Genomic DNA, 26,686 nt, shown 5'->3' with positions numbered 1-26,686 from the left:
AATGTCTTACCCCCTTGAATAACACAGTGATGAGGGGTAAGTAATAGTGGTGCTTTCTTGCCAATACACACAGGGTGAAAGCTGCCACTGGGTTTCAGGGAAACAAGGTTTAGCAGGGATAGTGGTGGCAAGGTGCATGTGTAGTAGCTGAAAGCTTGTGTCATCCTTGTGTTCAAGATTCTTACACTGGAAGCCAAAGGGTCTAATAAAGAGATGTTATGGTAGAAGAAAGATGCCATATAATAAGCTGTTGTGGGGACGGAATAGCTGGGAAATTCGGATGTTACCTAGAGAAAAAAAGCAGAGTAATGTCAAACTCAAATCTGTTCACATTACCATATTATTTATCCCAAACATTATCAGTATTCTCCAAAGAATAGGAGTTGTATTCTCCCAATGCCCAACACATATGTGCTTTCAATCAAATTATTTGTTTGGGACATGAAGAACTGAACTACTACGAATTACCACAGATTTTTTTTTTTGTCCCCAGTAAATGAACGTATTTGAGTATAAGTGTTTGATAGTGGATTTTTAGTGCACTTTTACACGATAACATGCATGACCCTGTGTGCTGTTTTTCTTTCATTCCGTTTTCCAGCTGCCTGCCCAGTTCTGTGCAGTGGTAATGGTCAGTACTCCAAAGGCACCTGCTTGTGCTACAGTGGCTGGAAAGGTCCAGAATGTGATGTGCCCATCAGCCAGTGTATTGACCCCTCATGTGGAGGTCATGGTTCCTGCATCGAGGGGAACTGTGTCTGTTCTGTGGGCTATAAAGGAGAAAACTGTGAGGAAGGTAGGATATTTATTTTCTCTGTTGCTACTTTGTTTTCTGGTTTTGGGACTTATTTAATGGCTAGTGAAAAAGGAAAGAACAGAATAAAAATCTGAGCATAAAACCACCATAACAGGTAAAAGAGGGTAAAACTGTAGTCTGAAACAATTTTACTTATCTATCAGAGTTCAGACAAAACTTCAGGCCATCTGCATACATTTCTTTGCACTATTAAGAGTGTCTACCTCAAGTAAACCTGAATAATTCCTTTGTTGAAGAGTAACGAAAAATCTTATGAATTACGTTTACTGAACAATTTAGATGTGAAATGCAGAAGAAAAAAGAGCAGTGATAGACAAAATTGTATAGCTTCAACTTCACACAAAGCACATATCAATCACTATTAAGACAGAAACTGATGAAAAATATTTGAAAGACTTGGATATCCATGTTACTTACAGATATAATGTGGAGCAAATTACTCCTGTTGGCTGCAATCATGTAGGATTAAGGAAAGGTAGATGGCACACACTAACAGTAACTTTAAATGTCCTTTAAATGCAGAAAAGCTTTTCAGGTTGAAAGTGTCCAATTCCTTGAGTATGTACAATGAAGAAATTTTTAAAAATAACCCATGCAAAATGTGGTCATAAATTAAGCTCAGTAATGGTTGTATTCACAGAGTTTTCTGTTAGACTGCACAACATAAATTGGACTGCTTTTCTTTTTAAAATATATTACCGTGCTCCAGAGTTAATTAATCCTTTAATATATTAATACTGACATGGTAGGGCTGGGATGCCATGCTGTTAGGACTGGGGAGTTCTCTCTGGATTGTTCTTGATGGGCTACAGAGCTGTATTGGTACTGTGTGTATCAGTTTTTACCTTGCCCATCAGAAAACAAAGGGAAGAAAACTGTGGATATACAAACCACAAGGGTTTTATTCTCAGGACCGCAATCATCACCTTTAGGACAAGATCTTGCATGAGTCTGACTTAACTTGTGGTAAAAGGAAAAAAAAAACCACAAAACAAGGATCCTCACTGGTGGGACTGCAATTGTTTGTTCAGTTCATTCCTGTCCCCTTCTTCCACTAAATCTCTCAACACTGGTTATTAGAGTTTTTCTACAGAATTCAATTGAAGTCAAGAGTTTTTTGTGTTGTTTTTATTGTATTACATTTTAAACTATATCCAGAAAATGCTGTAATGTCCTTTTTTTCCCCCTTAGAACTGATAGTTCTCAGTTCACCCTGAGTGTATGATACTAAGAGATATTCAAAAATTATAAAATGCCTTGCTTTAACTATCATTCTTATCAAAATCAAAGATGGAAAAGACTGTCTTTAAAATGCTCTACAGCACCCAGTCTATTCCCCAGGAATGCAGAACCTCTCTTTCTGGTACTAACTGCAATTGTTTGCTTGGTCCTATTGAGTTCTATACATTTCATCATGTTTTTTGTTGCTGTATAAATGTTCGTGTTATTAGAGAGATTATGGTAGATAGCCTAAAATGGTCTGTGTTTCATTTAATTCAGGAAATTTTACTTTGCGAGCCATTCCTCCCTCTCTTTGATTGTAATTTCCAGCTCTTTGCATGGAATTCTCTCTCTGATTTTGGTTCTCTAGAATGGCTGTGGTCTGTCTGGGCCATGGATCCCCATGGCTCTATCCACCTTGGATCCCCAAACTCCTGTAAGAGAAATAGGCTCCTGTAGTGCTTAATCCATCTTATCCTCAGGTGAATGTTTGGAATGGTGAAGCAAGGACATCAGCAGCTCCAGAGAAGTTTACAGAAAAAGTCAGTGCAGGCCTTTCTGCAGAGGTGTTAACTCCAGCCAACATTTGGAGCACAACAAAACCCTCAGTCAACAGAGCTTTTTGGGAGATGAATGGCTATGTGAGATGGAAGGATATATATTATTTGATCAACACTGTGCTTGGAAGGATATGTTTCTTCCTAAAAAAGATTAATGGGTTACAAAGGCAGGAGGTATCGATAGCAAACTTGGAAAGGGCCAATAGCATGACAAGAAAGGTTAAAGTAACCTTTTGCATATATGATTGGGCAATAAATAAGTCAATGAACTAATTTGCAAATAAATAAAAATCAACCACCATGTTTATACTGTAAAATTCTGTTTCTTTTGTACATATTTCTCACATTAATTTGAGTGCTGTGGGAGACAGGATACACTATGAAGTGGTGTCTCTCTAATTAATCATCTAGTTTTAGTCAAAGTTTTTGCATGAATAGAAATTTTACACTTTTAATGGTAGAATGATAGAAATAATAATTCCGTTTTTATATATAATACATAAATCTCCTCTATTGATTTATACTTCCAAAAGGAATGGCAAAGGTTGATTCATTTGCCATTTTCCAACTCGGATATTGAATTAGAATAAGTGGGTCAGCAATTTTTTTTTTCTTCCCAATAGCTTTTTCTTTCTGATATTCATCATGGTTATATTGTTCAAACAATTTACCTGAAATGAAAGTGACACTAAAATCAATATTTTTGATGAACATTTTTTGCAGCATAAACACTGTTTTTCTATTAACAAATTTTTGTGGAAGATGAAGTGGCGTATTTGTCAGGCTTCATTCACTCTACTTTTGGATGGAGGGACACAAGTGAAATTGCCAAATTAGGTTAAGTTAAGGGTGGTTTTCTCATCACTTTACTGGTTGAGTCATTTTTCAATGACATTTAACTTCATAAGTGTAATTCATGGCTCTTTGGGGACTTCATGGTACATATTGTTCAGAAAACTCCTTGACCTCCTTTTTTGTCCTTAAGGATATAAATTGCTTTCAGTACCTTTTTTTGTCAAATCTACAGAGGACCCAATACTAAATGAGCTCTAATGATGTGAGCTGCCAGGGGGCTGTGAATTCCAAGCCTAACGTGCTTGCTAAGGCGCATTCTCCTTTGCTTAAACACCAAAGACTGTCCATTTATAACTCCTGGTTAAATATCATTGTAAACCCTGCTACACCTCAGGACCAGAACCTCTGCAACACAAGTCAATGCAGTTCTATTGCAGGTAATCACATTATGCTAATTTCAACAGCAAGGATCTGGCCCGAGATGATAACTCTGAGCATGCATTAAAATAGAACGAGACTGGAGCTCAGAGTAAAAACTCTCCTCAGTTTAAACTTTGAAAGCTACTACTTACCCAGATGATAGAACAAAACAGCTGTAAAGCACATTTGTCTAGAACAAAGGACAAAGGTGTTTAGTGTGTTATCCTGTAAAACAAGGGAGGCTGGGGGCTTAGGGGCATTGATAGGCTCATTCTGTAGAAATAAATCAAAGCTGCATGAGCACTGTAATTCAGGATAGAGGGAAGACAGCTAATTTCTGTAGCAGAGGGTGGTGTTTTTCATATGCTCCACATTCCTTTCATTAGTACTTTCATTTGAGAAGGAAGATGATACATTCCTGACAAGGAGAGTACATTATGACTTATCATTATCTCCTAAAGTTAGCTGCCCTATAACAATGTTATACACGTATTACCCTTGTACATTTTCTGTTAAAATACATATTCTAAAAAAAATCCAGAATAGACCAAATTGGGGGAGTGGGGGGAGGAAGTAACCTTCATCTTTAAATCAGATTGACCTAAGTTTTTGTGTACTTCTTTATTCAATCAGAATGTTTCATCACAGATCCGTGTCCATTGAGTTCAATAGAAGTTGTATAAAAGATGCACTGTTAACTTCAGACAGCTTATAATTTGGCTAAGCACAAAGGAGTAACAATACAGGACAAGCACCCTGTGTAATTCTTCAACTTCGAGGTGAACCACAAACCAATCTTAGTTTACCTATAAATACAAAATTGCATTATAATATTTTCATGTCCAATTAACTCAGCTTTAAATCTTAAAGAAAAAAGAAAAAACAAACCCAAAACAATAGCCAGTGTCATCATTAAAGTGAAAATCTTTACAGTAATTTATTCCTGTGCTACAGTACTCTGAATTCTATACTACTGTATTCTGATAACTCATTTTATTGTGTCTCTAAACAGTCTCAATCCTCTGCCTCTACCTAATCTATATACTTGCTTTAGATGTTCTGCAACTAAATAAAATAGTTTCGTAAGACTCTGTGTTATAGAAAAGTTGAGATTTGAAAGATCAAGTATTGTTCACATCAGGTGGAGTGAAAATGTCTCTGCCTTAATTTAGAAGGATCAATTTAGAAAAGATGAGAGATAAATCACTTTCATTATAAACTCAGATCTTCCTGGAGCAGCAAGAGAGAATGCAAATCATTCTTGGTCCTGCTGTTGTGAGCTAATATATACCAGTCATGAGATGAATTTAAGTTATTTAAGACTTGACTTTGACCTTGGCCTTCAATTCCACTGCAAAAGGCACTTGGTAAAGCCTCCATGTGGGTATTGGCAGTAAAGCATAGTATTGTTATAGCGATTCATGATATAAGATAAAAGTTAGAAACTCATAATGCTCCTGATGAAGTTTATTTGAAAGACAGCTTGTAAAATTCCTTTATCGGACTGAAATAGCAACTGAAATTTCATTGCATCATTTTCCATCACAACAATTTTCACTTTGTTGTTTCTGGGTTAAATTCCATATCTGTACCTGGTTTTACTTCTTTAAGAGAAACAATCTGCTGGTTTAGAATATGAGTTGAAGTAACCAGAGCTCTCAGTTTCACAGCTCAGCTACTAATGGACCATGGATCAAACATTGAGAAGTGCCTGAATGACTAGGAGTCTAAATGAAGCAGAAAGCTACTGACAGTTTGACTTCTGTGTACTTGAAGTGGCTGTCCTAATGTTCAAACAATGCCCTAACATTTCAGTAGTAATAATAGGAGTTTTTATAAAGATACTCCAAATTTTAAAAAAATCCGTTAAAACTGCAAATTATTAACTTATTTTGTAATTGAAATGCAATACATGAGTCATTGGAGTTTCAATGTATTTGAGAAGAAATGTCTCCAGGTTTATGTGTGGAACTCTTGACTATACATAGATATATATAAGTGCTGTTTTTAAGCCTTCATGCTTCTCCACCATAGCATTCCTGCAGTAAGCTGTCATTGCACGGTGGAATCCCGCTCGATTTATTTAATGAAAAACGTAAATTACTTCACATTCCCATTCTCAGACCAGGCATTAACGCGCCTTGGAGAACTACCTCATTTTGCTTTACTCTCTCACTGCGGTACAGACTTTTCGTGGCGCGTTTCCCAGGCATGCCCTTGTGTGAAGTGACCCTTCTGTCGGTGGTTTTCGTTTCCTCCTGCAGTGGATTGCCTGGACCCCACATGCTCCAGCCATGGGGTGTGTGTGAACGGGGAGTGCCTGTGCAGCCCCGGCTGGGGAGGAGTGAGCTGCGAGCTGCCCAGAGCGCAGTGCCCGGAGCAGTGCAGCGGCCACGGCTCCTACCTGGCTGACACGGGGCTCTGCAGCTGTGACCCCAACTGGATGGGCCCCGACTGCTCCGTCGGTAAGAAAATGAGTTTTTTCCTCACTCTGCAATCATGTTTCCATTTTGTTGAAAGGTTAATACCGATGGTGAGTTTGATATGAAGTAATAACTGAGAAAGTTGTCTTTGTTGCACTTGGTTAATTTTGTTGGGAAGAAGGGTGTATGTATCGCTATATATATTTTCATGTCGTTCTTAATTTGGGGCTGTGAGGTTGGTGCAGGTTAGGAGTTTGTGTTCTGTTCTTACGCTGATTCTCTTTTAGACTGAAGAAGTTACATAAGTGTACTTTTGTTTCTTAAAATATCCATCATTTATGGGGAAAATAATACAGGGAATTGTGCTTTTACATTGTCAGTTGAACCTTGGGATGGTACTGTAGGTCAAAACCAAAACAATATTTACATTTTTCACAGTTACTCAGTTGTTTCCTAAGGTTAATCAGCTGGAATACTCCACCACTGACATGAATATCAAGATGTGTTTTCTGCTTTATGGATAAGCAGGCAGAAAAATTCAAGAATGAAAGTTTCGCTGCTACTTTCTTTGGTGATGCATGGGGCAAAAGACCCTTCTGCTTATCTGCAACTTCAGCTGGCAGAGAGCAGTAGTTTTTGGAGTGAGACACAGGATAACTGACCATGTCAGTAATAGGAATCCAAAATCTCTCCTTGGAAGGTGACTTTTACCCATCATTCTAAATGACCCTGAATTGCTGCCATTCTCTGCCAAATGAGTTTTAGGTGAGTTTCAGTCTCAATTCTTAGCAAATCAATATCTGTCAAAATCACCTGAGGTCCAGGTTTGAGTAAAGCAGAGCCACCTGCTCCCCTCCTTTGCTGCTGGGGACAGCACCTCTGACACATTTGTATCTGTGAGGAGGATGCAGCTCTGAAGGTCTGCGCAGTGCACATTTGCAGATTTGCCTCCAAATGCCTTTACTGATGCCTTGGAGTGGCTACCTAGAACAGAGGCTAGACAAGGATAAGAGAATAAAGTGAATATTTATTAGAGGCCTTCTATAGGTACACCTTGGGCAGTCAAAAGCCTCGGAGAGGGGCTACACCCAGGATGGACAATGGCCACGAGTTTCTCAGAGATATAAATCTGGTCCATTTACATATCTGGGGTAAATCCTCCAATTACAGCTGCAGGTAATGAAGTCATATTCCCCCAGTTTGTTCCCCCCAGTTCACTTTTTTTATGCTTTTCGGGGTCTGGAGCTGTGGGGTGTCCTTGAGTTTTGGGTCTAGAAGAATTGTTTTGTCTCACCAAAATGTGTAGACAGTAGCTAACACTTTCTATGGGGTTTAGAGTTATGTACTAATGCAGTGAAGGATTTGAAAAATATAAATGTAGTTATCTTAAAAATACATAAAGGCATTTATCTTGAAAAAATATAAAATTTGAAAAACCTTACGGCATCAAAAGCGACTATTAATTTAGTTTACTTTTAAACAAAAAAATAAAAGTTTTCATCAGAATATGAGCAGGCCAGCTTCTGAGAGGCTGGAGCTGCCTTTCCGCCGAGGCTGGCTGTGACTGCTGTTCTCTCTCCTAGAAGTGTGCTCCGTGGACTGTGGCACCCACGGCGTGTGCATGGGCGGGACGTGTCGCTGCGAGGAGGGCTGGACAGGAGCGGGCTGTGACCAGCGTGTGTGCCACCCCCGCTGCACGGAGCACGGGACTTGTAAAGATGGGAAGTGTGAATGCAGAGAGGGCTGGAATGGGGAGCACTGCACCATTGGTAGGCAAACGACAGGCACCGAAACAGGCACATATTGCTTTCTTTTCATAAATCGTAGAGACATAGTTACTGTCGTGGACTGTAATGGGCTGTTCCCTTAAGGACCCGAGTGCTCTCAGATATTAACCCTGGCTCAGAATGTGTTGGGGGAAATGCAGATAGGCTCTTGGAATCATTTCAAATCCGTAACAAGATGGTTTAGAGAGGAAATTAAAATGAAACAAACGGGAAAAAACGGCACAAAAAACCCCAAAACACAACAAATTCCACATTGGTGAGTAAAGATGTAACAAATGGTACCATGTGTGATATCAACAGATACAACATATTCTACTATGGGTATCTCCTATCATCTGAGCCCGAATGATTTTCAAACTCAACTAAGCATTTCCTTGTGTGAATGGCCTCTTTCTAAATTTACCAGTCCAATGAATCAGTGCTTTCCTGCTGCTGTACACCACATGTGAAACACACCCCCAGCAGCAGCACCCGGAGCAGGGGTCGAGTGCTGGGGGAGTGTGTGCTCCTGGTGGTACAGGAGCAGCTCCCTCGAATCCTGCAGTGGCCCTGCTGCTTGCACAGAGACAATGCCAGCATGGCAGGACCCCTTCCCTGAGACCCTGCAGCTCACTGCAGCATCAGCATCAGAATCTCAGCTGGGCTCTGTCAGCCTGGGAAGTTCAAAAAGCAATGATGTTCTATCCTCTCAATTGCCATGCTTGAAAATTTCCTCTGAAGAGGAATTAATTGTTCCTAAGTGAAGTTGTTTATTTTGTCTCTACAAGCGGTCAGGCAGTCTATTTGGATTGATTTGAAAACTCACTCAAAACAAAGAAGAAAACTGTTATTTTCTCTGAGCTATAATCAAAAATTGGAAATTCTCAGAGATCACATCCCTTCTGAGAAGTCTGAGCAGATTTATCTGGAACAAAAGTATCCCATCTACTGAGACTGTGAGGTTCAGGCAAGTGTGCTTTTCTCCAGAGAATTTTTGGAGGACTGTGAAGTATGCCTTAGAAGAAATCTGGTGAGTCCAAATCCAAAGTCATGTTGTTTTCATTATCTTAAGGTGAATTTAAGAAAGAAAAGAGTAGGTCACTTGAGATTTTCATGGCAGTCAGGGACCCTAATGGGACAGTCCTATTACAAGTGAATTGTTATTTCTTTACTTAAACGTATGGTGAGATTCTTGCATCCCTCAAGCTGTTTTTCTTTTTCATTCCCCTCTGATTTCTCTTTGGATATACAAATCATTTCCGATCCATACATTAGTTGGAAACTAAAAGTATACTCCTATTGGAGAGATTAAAAAAGAAAAAAAAAAAAAAGGAAAGAAGAATTGATACATATTTTCAAGGCATATCCTTTGATGTTGTGGTTCTGCATGCCTCCACCACACTGTGCTAATATGATTTAAATCAAAGCTTTTATGACTGAACACTTTGTGACCAGCACAGATGCAGAGTGTTTTTTTCATAATTGCTTTAAGACTTCCATCATATCAACATACCTCTGCTAGATTAATCCAGGCATTTTGTTTTCAAAGTTCTTCCCAGATCTTTACAAAATGCCTAGTATATAATTTTATCATTAAATTCTGTAATAATTGCTTACTTCAGAAGTTGATGCTTCGTACAGAATTTGTTTTGCCGTATAATCTCTTAGTAATGTGCCGATGTTTAGAAGTAATTAGTGTATGTAAAGTCTTCATTACTGTGCAGACAAAAAGATGCCTTTTGCCAAGATCTCAAAAGTATGCTGAAAAATGCAAGCTGAACTAGTGAACTCTGAAGTGAGATTTTAGGTCTAATTTTCAGAGCTTTGAACTAGATATCTTCCTTTTTATTGATGTATATAATCAATTTTTCCCAGAGGAAGGGTGATATTTCTAAAGTGATTAAAATTCGTGAAAGCTTTTTTTGTTTGGTATGTATTACACAGATTTCCTTGAAACTTAATGTGGTCCTGCCTGTGGCAAAGATGAGGCTAGTGCAAAAAATTCAGGTATGCCCTTCTAGTTATCGTGGATAAAATTTGTGCAGTCAGAAGTTGTCTGTTGCATACAGGCACATATTCTTGTGACAGGCCTGTATTAGTAAGAATTTCCACATTGTCATGTCCTGAGGCCGTTTACAAAAGCACAAAGGTTGATGCCAGGAATGGTATTGAGTTCAGAGGAACAACTCAGTGTGACCCCACTGATTCGTGTTACGTGGAGCTGAAACACAGAGTTCGGAGGAAAAGGGTGGTAAAAGAGATTTTTGTCAGCATTACTACAAAATTTCTAGAAGTTACAACTGAAAAATTTGTGTTTAGAATGAGCTGGTACTGTGATAAAATGATGAGTTACTCAAGATGTTTTAAAGATTGGTGTGAAGAACTAAAGTGCACTTAAATTTTACAGTTCATTTAGAATACTGCCTTTATGATTTCATTTTCTGCTGAAAGTTTGACATGTCATTTAATGTCAGAATTACTGAGGAGAGTCCATCTATAAAGATGTCACAAATTGGTCCTTTCTGGAAGGTACCTGACAAACTGCACAGTCTGTTTGTCCTAAGGCAGAAAATGCAAATCCTGTAGTATAGGTTATTTACTCTGAATTTCCATTTTGGCTACACCTAGCCTGAAATGAAGTCAGCAGAAAAACTTGCTTTGATTCCAGTGACGTTAGGCCAAGTCCACCTAGAACACGTTTGCCTGTGAGGAAGAAGAGGAGATTTCTATATGCAAACCTTTTGTTGTTGTTGTTGTTTGTGTTTCTTTACCAGTTCTTTGTGCTATATTTACATGGCAGTGGAAAAGAAATCATTGTAGCAACCTGCAGGTACCCAGGTTCATTCAGGATGTTTTATTCTATTTAATACCAAATTAGGCTTTAACAGATGCTTGACAGAATACACACTCCTTGTCATTTCATTGTTGAGTATCTCAGCTCAAAAGTTTTACTAGAACTGCATTTTTTTTTCTCAGTGAATTACCCAGATTAAGAAAAGCACTCAGAAAATCCTCCCAGAACAGCAGTGTGAGCTCAGTGTTAGCACCGTGTTTGTGCAAAGCAGCTTTTGCCTGTGTGCAATAGAATTATATGTAAGAATCAATGCAAATAAAAATGCATGTGTGTTCCAAGTTACACAGATCTTGATAAATCTATATACAAATAGTATTAAAGTGAAAGGAGTGGGTGTCTGGTCTTGCTCAGCTGCTGCTCAAAGCAGAGCAGAACTTCACTTTGCTGCTTCAGGTAAGAAAAGAAATTGCTTACTGGAGTGGTGATAAAGAAAATTAATCTTTTCCCAGTGCAAAAATAGACCTGTCAGGATATGTTTATTAAGTGATTGCTATTCATTGATTGCAATTATGGAGGAAGTTATAACTAAATAATAGAGGGTAATCTAGATGAAAAAAAATATTGGAAAACTAATAACAAAGTGAAAGAAAGGTATAGAAGTTGTTAATCTTGAATCCATTTCATGACAGAAATTTAAGATGGAGGATTTAGCTATTCCTTGAATCATCTGAATGTTGTTAAAGCATGCTGTTATAGAACAGATCTGTTACTTTTACTGAAAATAATGTCTGGATGTTTAAAACTGGTGTTTTTAAATGCTTGCAGAGGATGTTCTGCATATAAACTGTCAGGATAGTATTCCAAGGACAGTGTGATATATATGGAGATCTTATGAAACAGTCAGAAATACCATTTTAAAAGTGTAATTCTATCTGTAATTCATATCTCTGGAGCATGGACTCTTATTAAGTTATTGGTAAAAATCTCGCTGGGAGACCAGTGAAAGCAGGATTTAATCCTAAATATTTACAAGGAAAACTTAAATGTCTGCAGATGTATCTTTTAAGGTGAGCTCTGACCAGAAGGTAACATATGAGGGGGTTTTTTGTGGCTGCCTGTCATATTCCTTTACAAGCCTTGCTCTTGTCTGCTCATGTCCTCCATTAGATGTAGGTTAAGCACTCCTTTTCAGACAGAAAGTGGGAAAAGATTGTACTCAGGGTTATTTGGTAATATGGATACTCTACTGCAGATTTTGATCCTGACAGTTCTTATATTTTATGTTCTTTTTTTTTAATGCAAATGAGCTATACCCCTGGTACAGGCATTGAAGCTGAACCTCCACCTGCCTGCCTGCCTGTCAAAACACAAACTGGTGATGAGTCCATCTCTTCAGGCTCTGCTTAGGTTCATTTAGCTTAGAAAAGACCCTTAAGATCATCAAATCCAGCCATAAACCTCACACTGTTCTGCTCTTGGTAACTCCAGAGTTGGGGATCAGCAACTTTTCCCCACTGAGTCCTTGGCCCTTGTACTAAAACTGTCAAAATTGTGGAACAAGTTCCTTAGTAAAGGAGGGGTTTGGGAATCTGTATTAGCTCTGCATCTTTTCTTCTATTTTTTCAAGGCTTTGAATAAAGGAGAAAGATTTGAAGAAAGCTAGGATTAGGATATCCACCTATGTGGCAGAAAATAGCGTAATATTTTCAGATGCATAAAAATGTGCAGGAAAAAGAAAGAATTTTGTATCTAGGATGATTAAGAAGTTTAAGTTAGAGTACAAGATATTTGTGTTAGAAAAAAACATGTTACAGGTAAATGAAAAACTGAATGAGGTTGTCCAAGCAAATTGTGAATTCCTCATCAATGGAGGTTTTAGCGGCCATTTAGACAAACACTTGTCAGATATAACAGAGGTAATTCATCCTGCCCTGGGGCAGCAGACTCACCACGAAATCATTGAATTCTGTGAACTCTCTTCCAGTCTCCTCTTAAATGAGTTTAGGAGGAAGCATTCCTCCTAAGGACTTTATTTTTAATGGCCTACCTTAAGAGTTGTACTGTCATTACCTTTAAGAATCCAATGCCACTGCTGGAAAGTAGAATTGATAATTTATCCAGCCAGGGAGACTAATCTATGTGTTCTGTATTTGCAGAACAATGAGTTGTCAATGTGGATATTGAGCCACTCTGTAACATCCAAACTAACTCACATCCAGTAGGTAAATACTTTAAATCCTCTCCCTTTAAAGGTGAACACTATGTGGACCATATTCCACCTCTCCTTTTAATAAAAACTTGTTTACTAAAAACTTTTCCCCCCTGAGAGCTTTGGGATGACCTTTCCAGCTTTTATACATGCTTGTATTTTTTATCAGCTGAATGGAATACCACAAATAAGGTGTAAAGATTTAGTTCTTTACCTTGTCGTGGACTCAGTAATCAATAGAAACATTAATAATGCAGCATTGTGTTATCTTTAGATATAGCAAGATATTTTTGTCCCATGATAATGCTCTTTGTGTCAAAGATTATTTTTTTTCTTCTACTACTGATTTCTCTTGTTGTAATTACAACAGTAATGATTCAAAGATGAGGCAATTTTCAGGAGAGATGGAAAGTGTGTGGGAGGAGGCAGTGGAAAGCCATCGTATCTGACAAAGAGCAATTTAGAAGGAGCTAGATTTATTATACTTCTCCAATGGATTTCTAACTTAAAATTAATCTGTAACAGTTTATAACACATCAAGGCATAAAAACCCTCTAACAACGATGACAGGAATTTGGATTGCACACTCTGCGGAGGGAGGAACACATTTTTTTCATTTTATTTGAAAAATGCATTGAGTATTTAGGTCATGACCATTTTTCATTACAGCTGATGTAGAAATATGTTGGTTATATATATGATGGCATGACCAAAAAATGTTTGAGATGTTGGGTGTTCCTAAATGTGCAGATTCTGGTTCATCACCTGTATCACACAGTTACCCTACTGCTTTACACCTGGCACCAGATTTCTCCTGATGCAGCCTTTTGGTTACATGGTGCCAAGCATTCATAGGAGTTTAAGAGTTGTTCCCCCTGTGTCTCTTCAGCAAGGCAGAGGAGCAGCAGGTACCTGATGAGGCAACCCGAGAGATTCTCAATTATTTCTGTTGCTCACTGCACATCATTCACATTTTCACTTCCGTCATTCAAACACAGAGAGATTCAAAAGGCAGAAATCTTCCTTATAGAGTGGAATTCTGGAAACATGTGTTGTGTCATGTTCCATTTTGTAACCAAAGCCAAGGAAATGTACTCATCACTTAGATAAATAAATGCTCATCTAGTCCAACATCTCTGTGCTTCAGTAAAGGTGTGAGCTCCTGGAAAATAAATATCTGGCAAATAACTTTTTTCCTGTAAATCTGATACTTCTTATCTATCCCAGCTACATTTGCTGTTGACATGCTTTCTTGGTTTCCTCATCTTTGTCATCTTTTATTTCACCTCCAGAACTTCTGAATAAAATCTCTTGGCTGTGGAGTCCCCAGATTCCATACTATATAGATGGCTCTTGCTTGGGATTTCTGCTTCTGGTTTGTAACTTCATAAATTCCTATGCTGAAAACTGAAATATACTGGCTACTTTTGTGGATGAGTAAACTTACTAAAAAATTTCTGTAGCACTAAGGAATCCAGAACTACAATATGTATCTACTTAATTTTATCATAGCCAAGCAAGGTAGCTGATTATTAATACTTGGAAGGAAGCATTTTGTGTAGAGATTTATGTACAGTGAGAGCGGTTTGACTTTCAAGGAGTTTGGAAAAAGAATTCCTTTTCATTTACAGAATTTACAGGGGGCAGCTGGGGATCTTTTTTAGCTGAAAGGCAAGCTTATTCATGAGGAAGAACTTTCCTGTTTGCATTCTTTGCTGAGGGCTTCCTGTAAATGATTGAAACATGTCACAGCTCGGTGTCAGAACACTTGAGTAGCTTTATTATTTCTCTTTTTACAGGATATTTGCAGAACATGACCTTATTTCTTTCCTTTCTAGCCCAAAAAATTTAATGAGTATGTTTTCAGCTAAACTTCCTGCATTTTGCCCGGTACTTCAAAGGTGCACCCAGAAGATACTGGTGAATAGCTTCCCAAACTAAAACCACGTTTCTTTTTTCTGCTTTTGGAGGGGCTTCTACATGAGTTATATTGATTTTCTGGCCAATTCTTGAACTCTTAAAAGACCACAAAAAGTGAGGGAGGGCAATCAATCAGGGAGCTGATCTAACTTTTGAAAGGGCAGAGCCGATTATGCTGTTCATAGCAGTATTCCCAGAGCCAGACAATCTTCTCTTCTTCTGCAGATAATATTTTCTGTATTATTTTGTACCCTGTGGTGTCAAGCAGAGCTTCAGCAAGTGAGTGAATTACATGATGTTGCTGGAAACAAAACAACAAAGACACGGGGATGCTTGTGAGAGGTCAGTGTCATGGATTGTATAGAGATAGAAAGGTAGAACTGGATCTTGAGAAATAGACATGTATATACATATATATAATATTTGTACTTCCTAAGAAAGAAATACAAAAGAGAACAATGCCTTTCCATCCTTTTGAGACCTGCTGTTCATGCTGCTATATACCTTTTTTTGATCACTTGCATTTTTGCTTATACATTCTCAAGGTATCATTCTTGCATCTTCCATATAAGCTTCACCTAATCTTCCATGCTTGAAGATGCAAATAAAGTCAAATGTGTTTTGCCTGACTCCTGAAAACTCCGTGGAATAATATTTCAGATGCAAAGCTCTGCAAAGAGTTTTTGGTTTCTTTTTTCCCCAGCTTCTTGCCAATTTAGTATCAAATTAACAGTAGGATGCATTAGAAGTTCAAGACTTGTCTTCCTAAGATATTTGATGCTTTTGAAATTCTCTGCTCAATATTTTCTTAGTTTAATGTAGTATTAAAAATATTAATGTCAGAAATAAAAAGGAAAAAAGGTCTCTGTAGCACCTCTGAGGTGTCAGTTCAGGATTTTGCTGTGTGATCTATTTAGGGCTTCAGGGAAAAATGAAAATATTGAAAGCCTTCTCTTTAAGCTGTCAGTTCTCTCTTGTGCAGTAACTACTCACTGAGGATGAATACACACCGATGGTGAATATTGATACATCCTTCTTTCACTAAAAGCCCTTACTTAGACAGTTTTTTAACAGATCTTAAGGAATGAATATGGGGACTTGTTCAGAGCACAAGTTACGAGGTATCATGAGCCATTCTTATTGAAGAAAGTTTTTACAAAATGTGTGTTATCCAGCTCTTTTCTCTTGTTCCTTCTTTCCTTCCATTGCTGTTCTGACCTGCTTATGAAATGCTCAGTAGGATAACAACGCTTCTGGAAATTATTCCTGTGTGTAGCCTGAGCCTATCTCATTTTACATGTAGCTTTCTATACATATAAAAAGAAGCAAAGTTTACTGTCCAACAGAAATCATCATATAATATAATATAATATAATATAATATAATATAATATAATATAATATATCTCATTTGCCTGAAGAAATTACAAACATAATTTGGATTACTGAAATGTAAGAGCTGAATATAAACTTGAGTATTCTTAAAGGCATTTGGGTCTGATGTTTTAGTCCATATTCATCTCTTCATGTTGAAAGTGAAAATAAGTGGAATAATCCTGAGGTTGCTATTTACCTGATTTATAGTTGCCAAGAAATTGTGACCAACTGAGGAGATTTCTACAATTTCCAGCACATTCTACTGTCGTGTTTTCAGGGATGTAGTGTTGATTGACATATTACTGTCCATCTCAGGCTGTCAGTTGTCTTCAAAACACATCCATGCTGGGATAGATGGAGACAAAGCAGTGCTGGTGTCTCATTAATCAGCAGTTCAGAGCCATGCTGCTGAAAGCCAAAGGAAAAGGAAGACATGATATATTAAGGTTGCTGTGTTTGTCGTCATCCCCTCTTCATTCAGTAACGGGATTAGAGCAGAAAGGATTCATGGCCCAGCTGTTCCCTGAGGATTTTCAACTCTGAGAACTGACCCTGAGCACTGCACACTTAAATATTTCACTCAAAAAAAGTGCCTCTCTTAAGCAGTTAAGCACTTTTCATGGAAAAGTAGCAAGTTTGCTTTCACGAAGGCTTTGCTGTGACACGGATCAAAACATTATCCTTAATGAAAATTCAGGCAGGGGAGACGTGGCTGTCTGCTTATCCACATAAAGCTTTTCTCCCTCTCACTCTACTACACTTAAAAAATATTTTTATTCCTGCCTTACTGTGATCAGCCAGTTGTGTGGCCAATGAGTGGTGTATGACATCTGGGATGGATTTTCTTGTGGTGGTTCTCTGGTTTTTGGAAGCTGGGCAGCGAGTCCCAGATGTTCAAGTGACAAACAGCCTCTGTGTTCTCTCAAACATGGTTTGCAAAGCAGCCCCCAAGTCCTGCCCACCTCACTTGCACTTCCTCTGTTCCACAGTGCCCCTTCAAAGTCCATGGGTGTCCTGCATTCTGGAATTAGGAACCCATAATTTTGACAAACAACCATCTAAGTTTATTGCTTTTTTTCCTAATCCCACTGTATTAGTTTCTGTTTTCAGTTTTATACCATCCAGTGCAAAGCAGATCAAACTCAGCACCAATAAACTGCGGCGTACTTTTAAAATGCTGTAAAACAAGATACCATCAAAATAGCTACAAGAAAAGGTTTAGATATTTCTTTTTAAATATTTCTAATTAGGGTAGATTGAACTGCATGACCTAATAGTTAATTGTTCATATATTTGAAAAGTATAAACACTTCTGACATTTCAGTGTGTTGTTACATGAACCCATATAAAGATGAATTTCTTCCCTGTTTAATTTTAAAATTTCAGATGAGTATTTTTTTTAGGTAGATGTTGGAAGACTGAAGTTATTTCAAGAGTTTGAAAATTAGGTAAGATTCATAATTCATCTACACCACATATGTTTTAATTTTCCTTCAAATAGTTCACCATAGCATTGAACAACTGAGCTAAAGAACCACAGTGCATCATGGTGCAGTCCCTGTTCTGAAGAGAATTAGTAGGGATAATAACTTCAGTATCTAAGAAGTAAATGTAATGATGTAATTGTGATTAAAGCCATTATTTTAATTAAAAACTAAATCAGTTTGTATTGGAAAATATTACTAGGTTGCTAGGTTGTGATTTTAGGTTAGAAGCACTATGAAGAGGACAATTACCCAAAAGCACAAATTAACAAAAAAAACCAAAAAAAACCACGATCTGCTTAGGAATAGCATTTTTTCCTGGATCATGGTGGTTTATTGCCTTTGAAAGTGGTGCTGTTTCAAATACTGTGATTTTCCAATTGCTAGGAATCAAAAGGCATTGCTGAGTTGCTTGTAGAAGGAGCTCCTTAAGAATAGCACTGAAGCTATTTTTGTAAATTCAGCATGTACAAACACAAACCCCTAAATGTCCCAAAAGATGTTGATTCTCCTAAAAACAGAGACACATTAGTACAGATGAGAGAACTGGCTTTTTCTTTTAACCACTGGGAATTCCAGAGAGTAGAATTTGGTCCCTAATGCAGCATGTTGCCATTCACCTTTCAGCACAGTTTAAATATAAACTGATCTGACTGCTTTCCATTTCCTGAAGCAAGGCAAAATGTGTGCCTGCTGGGTTACAGTTCACTTATCTCTCAAACGAAGAGCATTACAGCATTTGGTCCTACAATGGAAGACAGTGTGCTCAGAATTAAGCAGTTCTATAAAAAAGGGTGTTTCTCTTCCCCTTCCATATTTTGTTATTAAATTGTAGAATCCCTAGCGTTTGGACCGTAAGAGTATTACTGTAAACAGGAAGCCATGAATCATTATTTTTTGTTCAGAAGTTTGCTTTAACATTTTGTTCAAATGTTTGCAGATTATGATTGATCCTTAATTTTATTTTTTAAGATTAGTTCTAGAACAGTACAGGAAAAGCAGCAGCAATATGCCTTCTCTTGTTTCAAAAACAATTGAAAAGATGTTTTAGATTTAAGTCAGAAAATCACTGCATAGGAGTTTGTTAGAATTTTGAAATGAAGGTTAACATTGCTCCCATGTGGCATTGCTAATAGCTGAATAAGGGTAGGGGAAGTAGAGTGACACCAATTTTTAGATACAATTCATCTTTTTATTGACTTTGGAATAGGGGTAAAACTGCTTTTTTGCTACTGTCTCCCTTGGATCATTATTAATTGATTCTTTATGAGGAAACCAATCCATATATATCTTCATTGTGTCCTGTGAGTGTTTGAAACTCTTTTTTTCCTCCAAAATAAGTCAGAAATATTGATTTAAAATGGAGAAAGCCTGCCATATTTAGAGAACAGGGTATCAAAGTCAAGGTCACCCTGTTTGTGAAGGCTGAATGAACATTGGCGGATTTTTCATTGGAATTCCATAATAATTTTGATTGATTTTTTGCTGAGTAAAAACATGAATTAAAATCGCTCAGACCCACCCTTAATTACAAACAGTAGTTCATATACTTAATCAAAAGGGTTAATTAGCAATGAAATATCACTCTGCAGACTTTTTGGATACCATGAAATGTCTCTTAAATTTGTTAATATTTCAATTCCACATGACAGGGGTTTTTTTAATGCAACTAAGACAATGCTTATTTCAATTTAAATATATCCCCCATTCCTTTAAATCTTTCAATCTTCCATACACACAGAATATGCTCAGTAAAATCTGTCATCTTTCACGAGTATTTGTGTTTCTAGTTACCATGAATTTCCTAAGATCCTCATTAAGTTATTTAAAAGCATTTACTGCATGGAAATTTTAAAATATGAGATGCTTTGTAAAGGGAAATATTTGTTCAGCAGAACTGGGGGAATTTAACCTGTGTACCTTCCATTGAAGACTGCATCTATTTATTCTTCTTTTATAAAAGTTACAGTTTTCCCTACTTACTAAGGATTTTTGTCAGAATTTCTGAGATTAAATACTGCAGTTTTAAAAATTCCCATCAAGTTGCATGTAATGTTTCTGATTTCTGAAGTGAGCAATCCTATTGATACTAAAGGAGGATTAAATAAAATTATTTGCAGAGTATGTCCCCAGATCTTAATTATTTATTTTCTGTATTTTAATGCTTGAGATAAAAATGTAATGAAATGCGAGGAGTGATGTCACTCAAAAGTGAACAAATTACAGTGAAATGAAAAGGAAAGTATTGGTTCTCATAACTATTGCTTCTGAATTTTTGTCCTGTGACTAAAGATTATAGGCTTATTAAAGATGAACTTCCATGGGGCTGCAGCTACTGATCCCTTACCTGAATTCAGTAACTTCAGCCCAGCCTAGGAAATAATTACAATTAGTAAATGGTTTCCTTCAGAGTGACAAACAGGTGAGCATGCTGGAGAACCCACATGAAAGACTTGTGTTGACATATTTATTCCTTGAGAAGCAAGGCTGTGTCACTAAACTGCAGGAGAGCTTTTCCAGTGAGTGACACCGTTAAAAAGGATTTTTGCAGAAACTTCCTGAATGCTTGCAGCAGTTGTTAGAGTAAACTGGATATGCACTGTGCCTGATTTAAGCATATTCCCACATACATGTTTACCCTGAAAGCCAGAGCTGTCCCTAAGTTCACCTTGCTTGATTGTGATCTGTGAGATGTTACAGAGTCAAACTGCACCAAACTTCGGGGAGCATTCTGGTGTTTCAAGGTGTTCCCTTGTCAGCTGCTCGTGTCACACGAGGGGAATCTGCTGGAAATCCTCTGCAGCTCGAGTGAGTCCAGGCAGGATTGTCTTGGTGTTGAGAAGTGGGGAAGGGCTGCGCACTGCTCAGCTTCACAGCTCTGAACAAATGGCCAATAGCCAAAGGAAAGCCTAATTCATATGTTTCTAACATACTCCTTGAAATGTGGTGGCAGTTGAGCGAGAAGCAATGGACAGTGACAGCATAACCCATTGAAATTATAGGAAACAGGCAGAGTTGAGGAGCCTAAATTGTGATTTTGTTTGAACGCTGAGGATCAATAATGCTGGCCTTCAGGGCAGTCTCATATTCTGGTACCTTCCCCCTGAAACTTTCCTAGGAAAACTAATAACCTGGATAGAAAAGAAAAATTTCTTTGACATCTGTTTGTTGTGTTTAGAGATACCATGAGGTACTCGTGTTGTATTTTCAGCATTGCAAAGAAAGAGCTAGTTACACAAAGCTGTACCAAATTGTCTTTTAGATGTCCTTTGTGTAGACCATAGATTTTCTTTAGTAGTAATAGTAATAGTAGTAGTAGTAGTAGTAGTAGTAGTAGTAGTAGTAGTAGTTATTGGAAATTCCTTTGTAACCAATCTTTGTTTCTTCTTTTCCTTGTTTCGTTGTTTTTTGTTTTTTGTTTTTTTAAACTAAAGCAAATATCTTGACAATATGTAGCTCTGCACTTTTTTGCTTGACATGAATCAGGGAATTAAGTGTACTAATTCAATATACTGATTGTGCTGGTCACACAACCCTATTGCTGAGGTGGAGTGGCCTCCAGATTTAATGGCTGCATCTCCCACTCCCTTACTTTGTGTTTCTCCTCCTAAGTGCTCCTGGAAGACAGTCCCAGTGTAAGAAGTGACAACCTGCCTGCCCCAGGACAGCTTAAAAACTGTCAAACATAGATGCAAGGCAATCAAGTTAAAAGTCTCATTGGTGCTTGTGATGGCTTCTACAGAGAAATGGAAAATAAATGCTCTGCCCAGCAGCAGAAAGACTTAAGTATTCATTCCAGAGGATTAAGGACACTTCCAGTGAGACAAGGGGTGGAGCATTGTCATCAGTTGCCTGGTAGTAAATATATGTAATGTAAAGCAAACAGAGCTTAAAGAGCTCCTTTCTCTTCCAGATTTCTTCCAAGTGCAGATTAAATTCTCTTGGCTTTCTTGGGGTTAAGATGGAGAAGATGGTCTCCCTTGTAGATCAAAATCAGTTTCATCAGATTTATTTAGTATTTAAATTATCAAAGCAACTGGCTATATCTGAAGGATTATTAGATTTCTTCCTTCACCATGTAGATAGATTAAAAAGCAACATAAAGAGAACTGTTTACAGGATTTCACAGAATCACATAATCACTAGGTTGGACGAGACCTTCAAGATCATCAAGTCCAACCCATTCCCCAACACCTCAACTAGTCCATGGCACCAAGTGCCACATCCAGTCTTTTGTTAAACACATTGAAACCAGCTCAATTGTGAACACTAAATTTTTTATTTCTGTAGCTTTTATTAGTTATTTGTGCAGTTGGTAGATAGAAAAATTGGAAAATGGTATGATATTCTTGAGGCTTACATATATTGACAAGGGATGCAGAATGGTGCCTTGCACTTTAGAATTAAAGGGATATTTATAAAGTATATTTTACATACTGAAATATTCATCCTCTATTCTATATCTGCCAAACAACTCAGCATACACGAATACAGAATTCAGAATACATTGCTTATCTATTTTAATTTGTTTTGCATATATTGCCCATGTGATGGATTACTGCTCCTAGGTCAAGAGCATTATTTCATATTTTATATGTGTATATTCAAACTCCATAAATTCTAGCCTTAACAAACACGTGAGATATATTTATTTTAATATTCAAATACTCATTATTTTTGGTCACTTGTAATCATATTTTAATGGCATGAAGATTTAGGAATGCTGCAAGCCAGAAGGCATGTGAGAAGCATTTAGTGCATTGCTACTATTTTTCATTCAAAAATATTCCACAATACTTCATAAAAACTTGGGGTTTTTTCTCTGGCACTTTCTTAGTTGGAATGTTGGAACTCTGCAGTGCAATCCATGCAGTGTGCAGCCATTTAATGGAATCAATGTGATTAATACTTTAAGAAGATCAGCTGCAAAATATAATGCACATGTCTAAATAGTGCCTTTCATCCTGAAGGGATTCCAAAGTTCTGTACCAAATTTAAGGGACAGAACATACTGATTTGCCACACAGTAATAGAGGAAACTGCCTGCTTCTGTTAAGGCTCATATTTATTCTTCTGTTAGAGATAACCTGTGCACTTACATGAGATCAGCATTTGCATACCTGAAAGTTAATTGCTAAATTATAAATTCTACGCAGGCTTTAATATCTAATGAACAGCAAGCAATTATATTTTAACAGTACCTGAGAAAACTGGGATTCCCTGCCCTGAGAATTATGAAATATAAAGCTCTGAAACCAAAGGGACCATAGATAATTCAGTTTAGAAGGGATGTCAGCAGGCCAGCTGATCCAACCTTTCCTTCAAAGTAGGGTGGTTTTGAGGTCAGACACCAAACTCAGGACCATAGATTTTAGTGCAGACTCCCTACAACCCCCCTACAGGCTGCTACCTCTTGGTGCCCTTGCTGTGCATTTTCTGCAGGGTATTGAGCTGCTTAAGCAGTTTAGAACATCTGCTTGGTCTCACTGCAGCTCCCCACTTGTGTATTCGTGTGTGTGTGCACAAATCCCATTCCCTCACATTACTGAATTCAAACTGAATGTGAAATAATGATGAAAACAACTATTAAGTAGTTCTGTTTGGTGACTCTAAATGCTAATTTGGCTTACTGGGCATTTTGATTGACTTAAACTCCTCAATTTGGTAACGATTTTTGTATTTTAAAGGAGTTATGGTCAAAGAAATGCAATTAACATTTGGAGAAAAAGTGTGCAACACGAGATTTTTATTTTTTATCTTATGTGGACATTCTCGTCTAAGGAGGAAAGGAATTCAGTCCTCCTTTGTACAACATGTGGAGGATCTGTGAAGTGAAAAAAGTATTTTGAAGCTAATGACTGAACTGAGAATGTCTTCCTACAAGAATCCTAAATTGCATTAAGTCTAAATTACCTTGTGATTAGGTTAGATATTCTTTCAAACATGAAGTCAGTGTTTTGCTTGTTGCCCTTCAATTGACTGAATTTACACATCCTGTCTGATGGGTCACTTTATCATTATGCTGCCACAAAACTATTTAAATAGACGTTACTTTAGAGATAAATTCAGCATGAGAAGGCTTCTTTCTCAGAAAGGATATTACATATTATGAAGGATGATGCCAGTGCTTGTATGCGGTATCAGAAACATTAATACAATAAAAGATTATGGCTGTGGTAGTAGTTTTATGAATGCAATTTCACCTGGAATTATATTCTAAATGGATTTTGTTGCAATAAGATTAATTTTAAACACCCAGCTATCTTAAATACAAATTTTACTGCATCTTTTATATATCTTTTTATTGGGTGTATGAATAGGATTTGGATGAGTCTTCTTTGAAAAGAATACACTGTGTAACTCAAATGTGCTGGTAGGGTCAAATTTTAGCTCCTGCTCAAAATTTCAGCGAATAACCTGCTTGGCCTCTGGAAGGAACTGTGTGGCTCTGCTGCAGTTTTTGGGCTGCAGCAGTTTCTTAACTTATATTTCACATAATTTCTTTGCTCATGCTGGTGTCTCTGTATTTTTTTGTTGTTGTTGTTCTTTTTCTTCAGAAAAATGCAAGTGACTTTACTTGAGAATTACTTTTTCATACCAGCAGTTCTCTTTTGTGTGATCTTTAAGTCTCTTCTAAACAGTCTCGCCTATTTTCTCCTATTTCTCTGTTTTGTTTGGAGAGTTGGGTGTTCCCTGAGTTCCTGCACTTATGTGCAAAAGACTGGAATTGCAGAGATAGGTAGTAGATAAAATTTAGGGGGAAAATCTGTTATGACATACATATTCTAGGCAATTTAAGAAATCTTACTTAAAATTCCTAATTGTTTGTCTGCACAAGAGATATTGGAGTGGAGGATTTCAGGGCTCTTTAAACATACCTTTTTGCCATTTTTTTTTCAGTCTGTTCAATAAATACAATTGTATTTGGGCCAGTCTGTAGTTCTAACTCAGGTATGTATTCATCTGCACAGCACATCTGCAAGTAGATATTTATTCTTCACTTCTTTATTTGATGTGTAGCTTAAAGAAATATTTAGGGTGTTGAGTAGTTTTTAAAAAAAAAATGTTTTCTCTAAAAAGAAAAGGAAAATAAGAAGCAGGCAACCAGTCAGAGCATGCTGCTGACAAACACTTGAGTGCCACGGAGAAACTCCTGCTCTCTCTGAGCCTTCTCTGGAAAGCAGCAGCTCTGCTGTGGTAGTGAGCAGTGGCACTGGGCTTTGTGCTGCACTGAGAGCTTGGCTTTATTCTCAGCAATTTGTCAATCAGTGTCACTACCCTGCTTCAGAGCCCTGGGCTGGTGCCTCTGCATGGCTCCAGCCCATTCTGGAACTGTCCAAACTCACTCACAGGGGCCTCACCTCTCACTCAACCAGCACTCTTATTTCATTGACATGTGTTTAGTTCCGTGTTTGGGGTTTGAGTTTATTTCTGTTGAAGTATTACTCTGTAGAAAATGACTTGTGTGTGTGCCTACCATAACAATGTGTCATTTTTATTTGTATGCCCTTCCTTTGGCTTTAACTAAGCCCTGCAGGCTTTGGAATTGAAGGATTAAAAAATAACAATAGCAAATAAAAAGCATAATTTTATTTTCAAGGTTGCTAGGTACCTCATTCTATGTACCTCATTTATTATTTGCTAGATAGCTGTAGGCATGCCAGCAGCTTACTGAAGGAATGAAGAGAAAATATGAAAACAGTGATTATCCTCTAAAATCCAAATTAAACAGGCTATTGTCATTACTGCTTTTCTGTCATTACTCTAAATTCTTTAGGTACCATCGTATCCCAGACTACTTTTATTTGCTGCAGTTCTGTAGTTAACAGCTGCACTGAGGAGGATTGAAATGTAATTTAAATGTTCCCCTTGAAACTTGCATGCATCCTGTGAGTGAGGAAGCACTGTGCTGTAGAACATGCTCTTCAGTGCAGGGCTTCTTCACCCACAGAACTACCTGGTCCAGCCTCAGCTGAAGTCACTGGAAAGGCTCCAGAGACTGCCAGCAGGCTTTGTGTCAGGATGTGTGAAATGAGGTCATGTGGAAGGATAAACATGAGATCTCATACTGCAGACTGTAGCTGTGCACATGGGCACTAAACGGGGAGAGCTGCAGGGAACCCCCTGTGCTGGAAGATGCTGTTTGGAGAATAAATGGCTGGTAGCATAGGATCTGAAGGACTTGAAAGACACAGGCTCTTGATTTACTTCTAGTTTTCCATGTACAAACCGAGCAGAGGCTAAAAGCATAATGTTTTCTCTAAGTGGCTCTGAGATGCCACTTAGATTTTTTTTTCCGTCATTTCTCCTATTCTCTTTTTTTTTTTTTCTTTTAATTATGCTAAGAGGCTAAGTCTTCCATCAGAGTTAGGGAACTTTAAAAAGAGCAAGGTTTCTCTAACTTCTCTTTCCCTGGCTGCTCTTTCCCTTCCTTTTTTCTTCAGAAAGAATTGCCCCACTTTAAGTGGGAGTTCTTATAATTCTGACTGAAACCATAAATTGGTTGGGCAGGTTTTAGTTTACTTAAAATGTTTGTTTTGGAGTTTAAAGTAGTTTATGCAATGGAAAATCTATACATGTGTGGGAAGCTGGACATGTGTACTTATATACCTGAAGTTTGGGAATATCAGAGTAAAAAGGTATTCTGTGCAGAATTTATCCAAAATTGAATTAGAATTCTTGATGTACTGTCTGGATACTGGAAATTAATTTGCCAAATTCAAAAATGAATAATCACCTTACAATTTAATCTCAGAATAATTTCACTGTAGATGAAACCTGGGAGTGTTCTCTTGTAAATATATCCAGCACCCTCCATTTTTGAACAAAGTACAGTCCATATTACGGTTTTTGGTTTCATAGTGATTCTGGTATCTCTCATGTGCTTGTCACAGATTCCTG

General features: G+C 37.6%; 1 protein-coding gene across 5 annotated transcripts in view; it reads left to right on the top strand.

Moving 5' to 3' along the window:
* The window catches only part of TENM2 (teneurin transmembrane protein 2), a 480,855-nt gene that overhangs the window by 398,541 nt on the left and 55,628 nt on the right, over positions 1 to 26,686 (top strand). For 2 of the 5 annotated variants that reach the window (XM_062502010.1, XM_062502012.1), the window contains 3 exons: positions 602 to 796; positions 6,078 to 6,278; positions 7,820 to 8,005. In XM_062502010.1, coding sequence (XP_062357994.1) covers positions 602 to 796; positions 6,078 to 6,278; positions 7,820 to 8,005 — 582 coding nt within the window. Of the gene's footprint in view, positions 1 to 601; positions 797 to 6,077; positions 6,279 to 7,819; positions 8,033 to 19,326; positions 19,348 to 26,686 lie in introns of all 5 variants that reach the window. The other 3 variants (XM_062502009.1, XM_062502008.1, XM_062502011.1) reach the window with 2 other exon arrangements.

This window comes from Cinclus cinclus, chromosome 14 (assembly GCF_963662255.1).
Source record: "Cinclus cinclus chromosome 14, bCinCin1.1, whole genome shotgun sequence".
NCBI classification, from domain to species: domain Eukaryota; kingdom Metazoa; phylum Chordata; class Aves; order Passeriformes; family Cinclidae; genus Cinclus; species Cinclus cinclus.
Note: the sequence above shows the minus strand (reverse complement) of the source record. Positions and strands in the feature narration are given on the sequence as shown.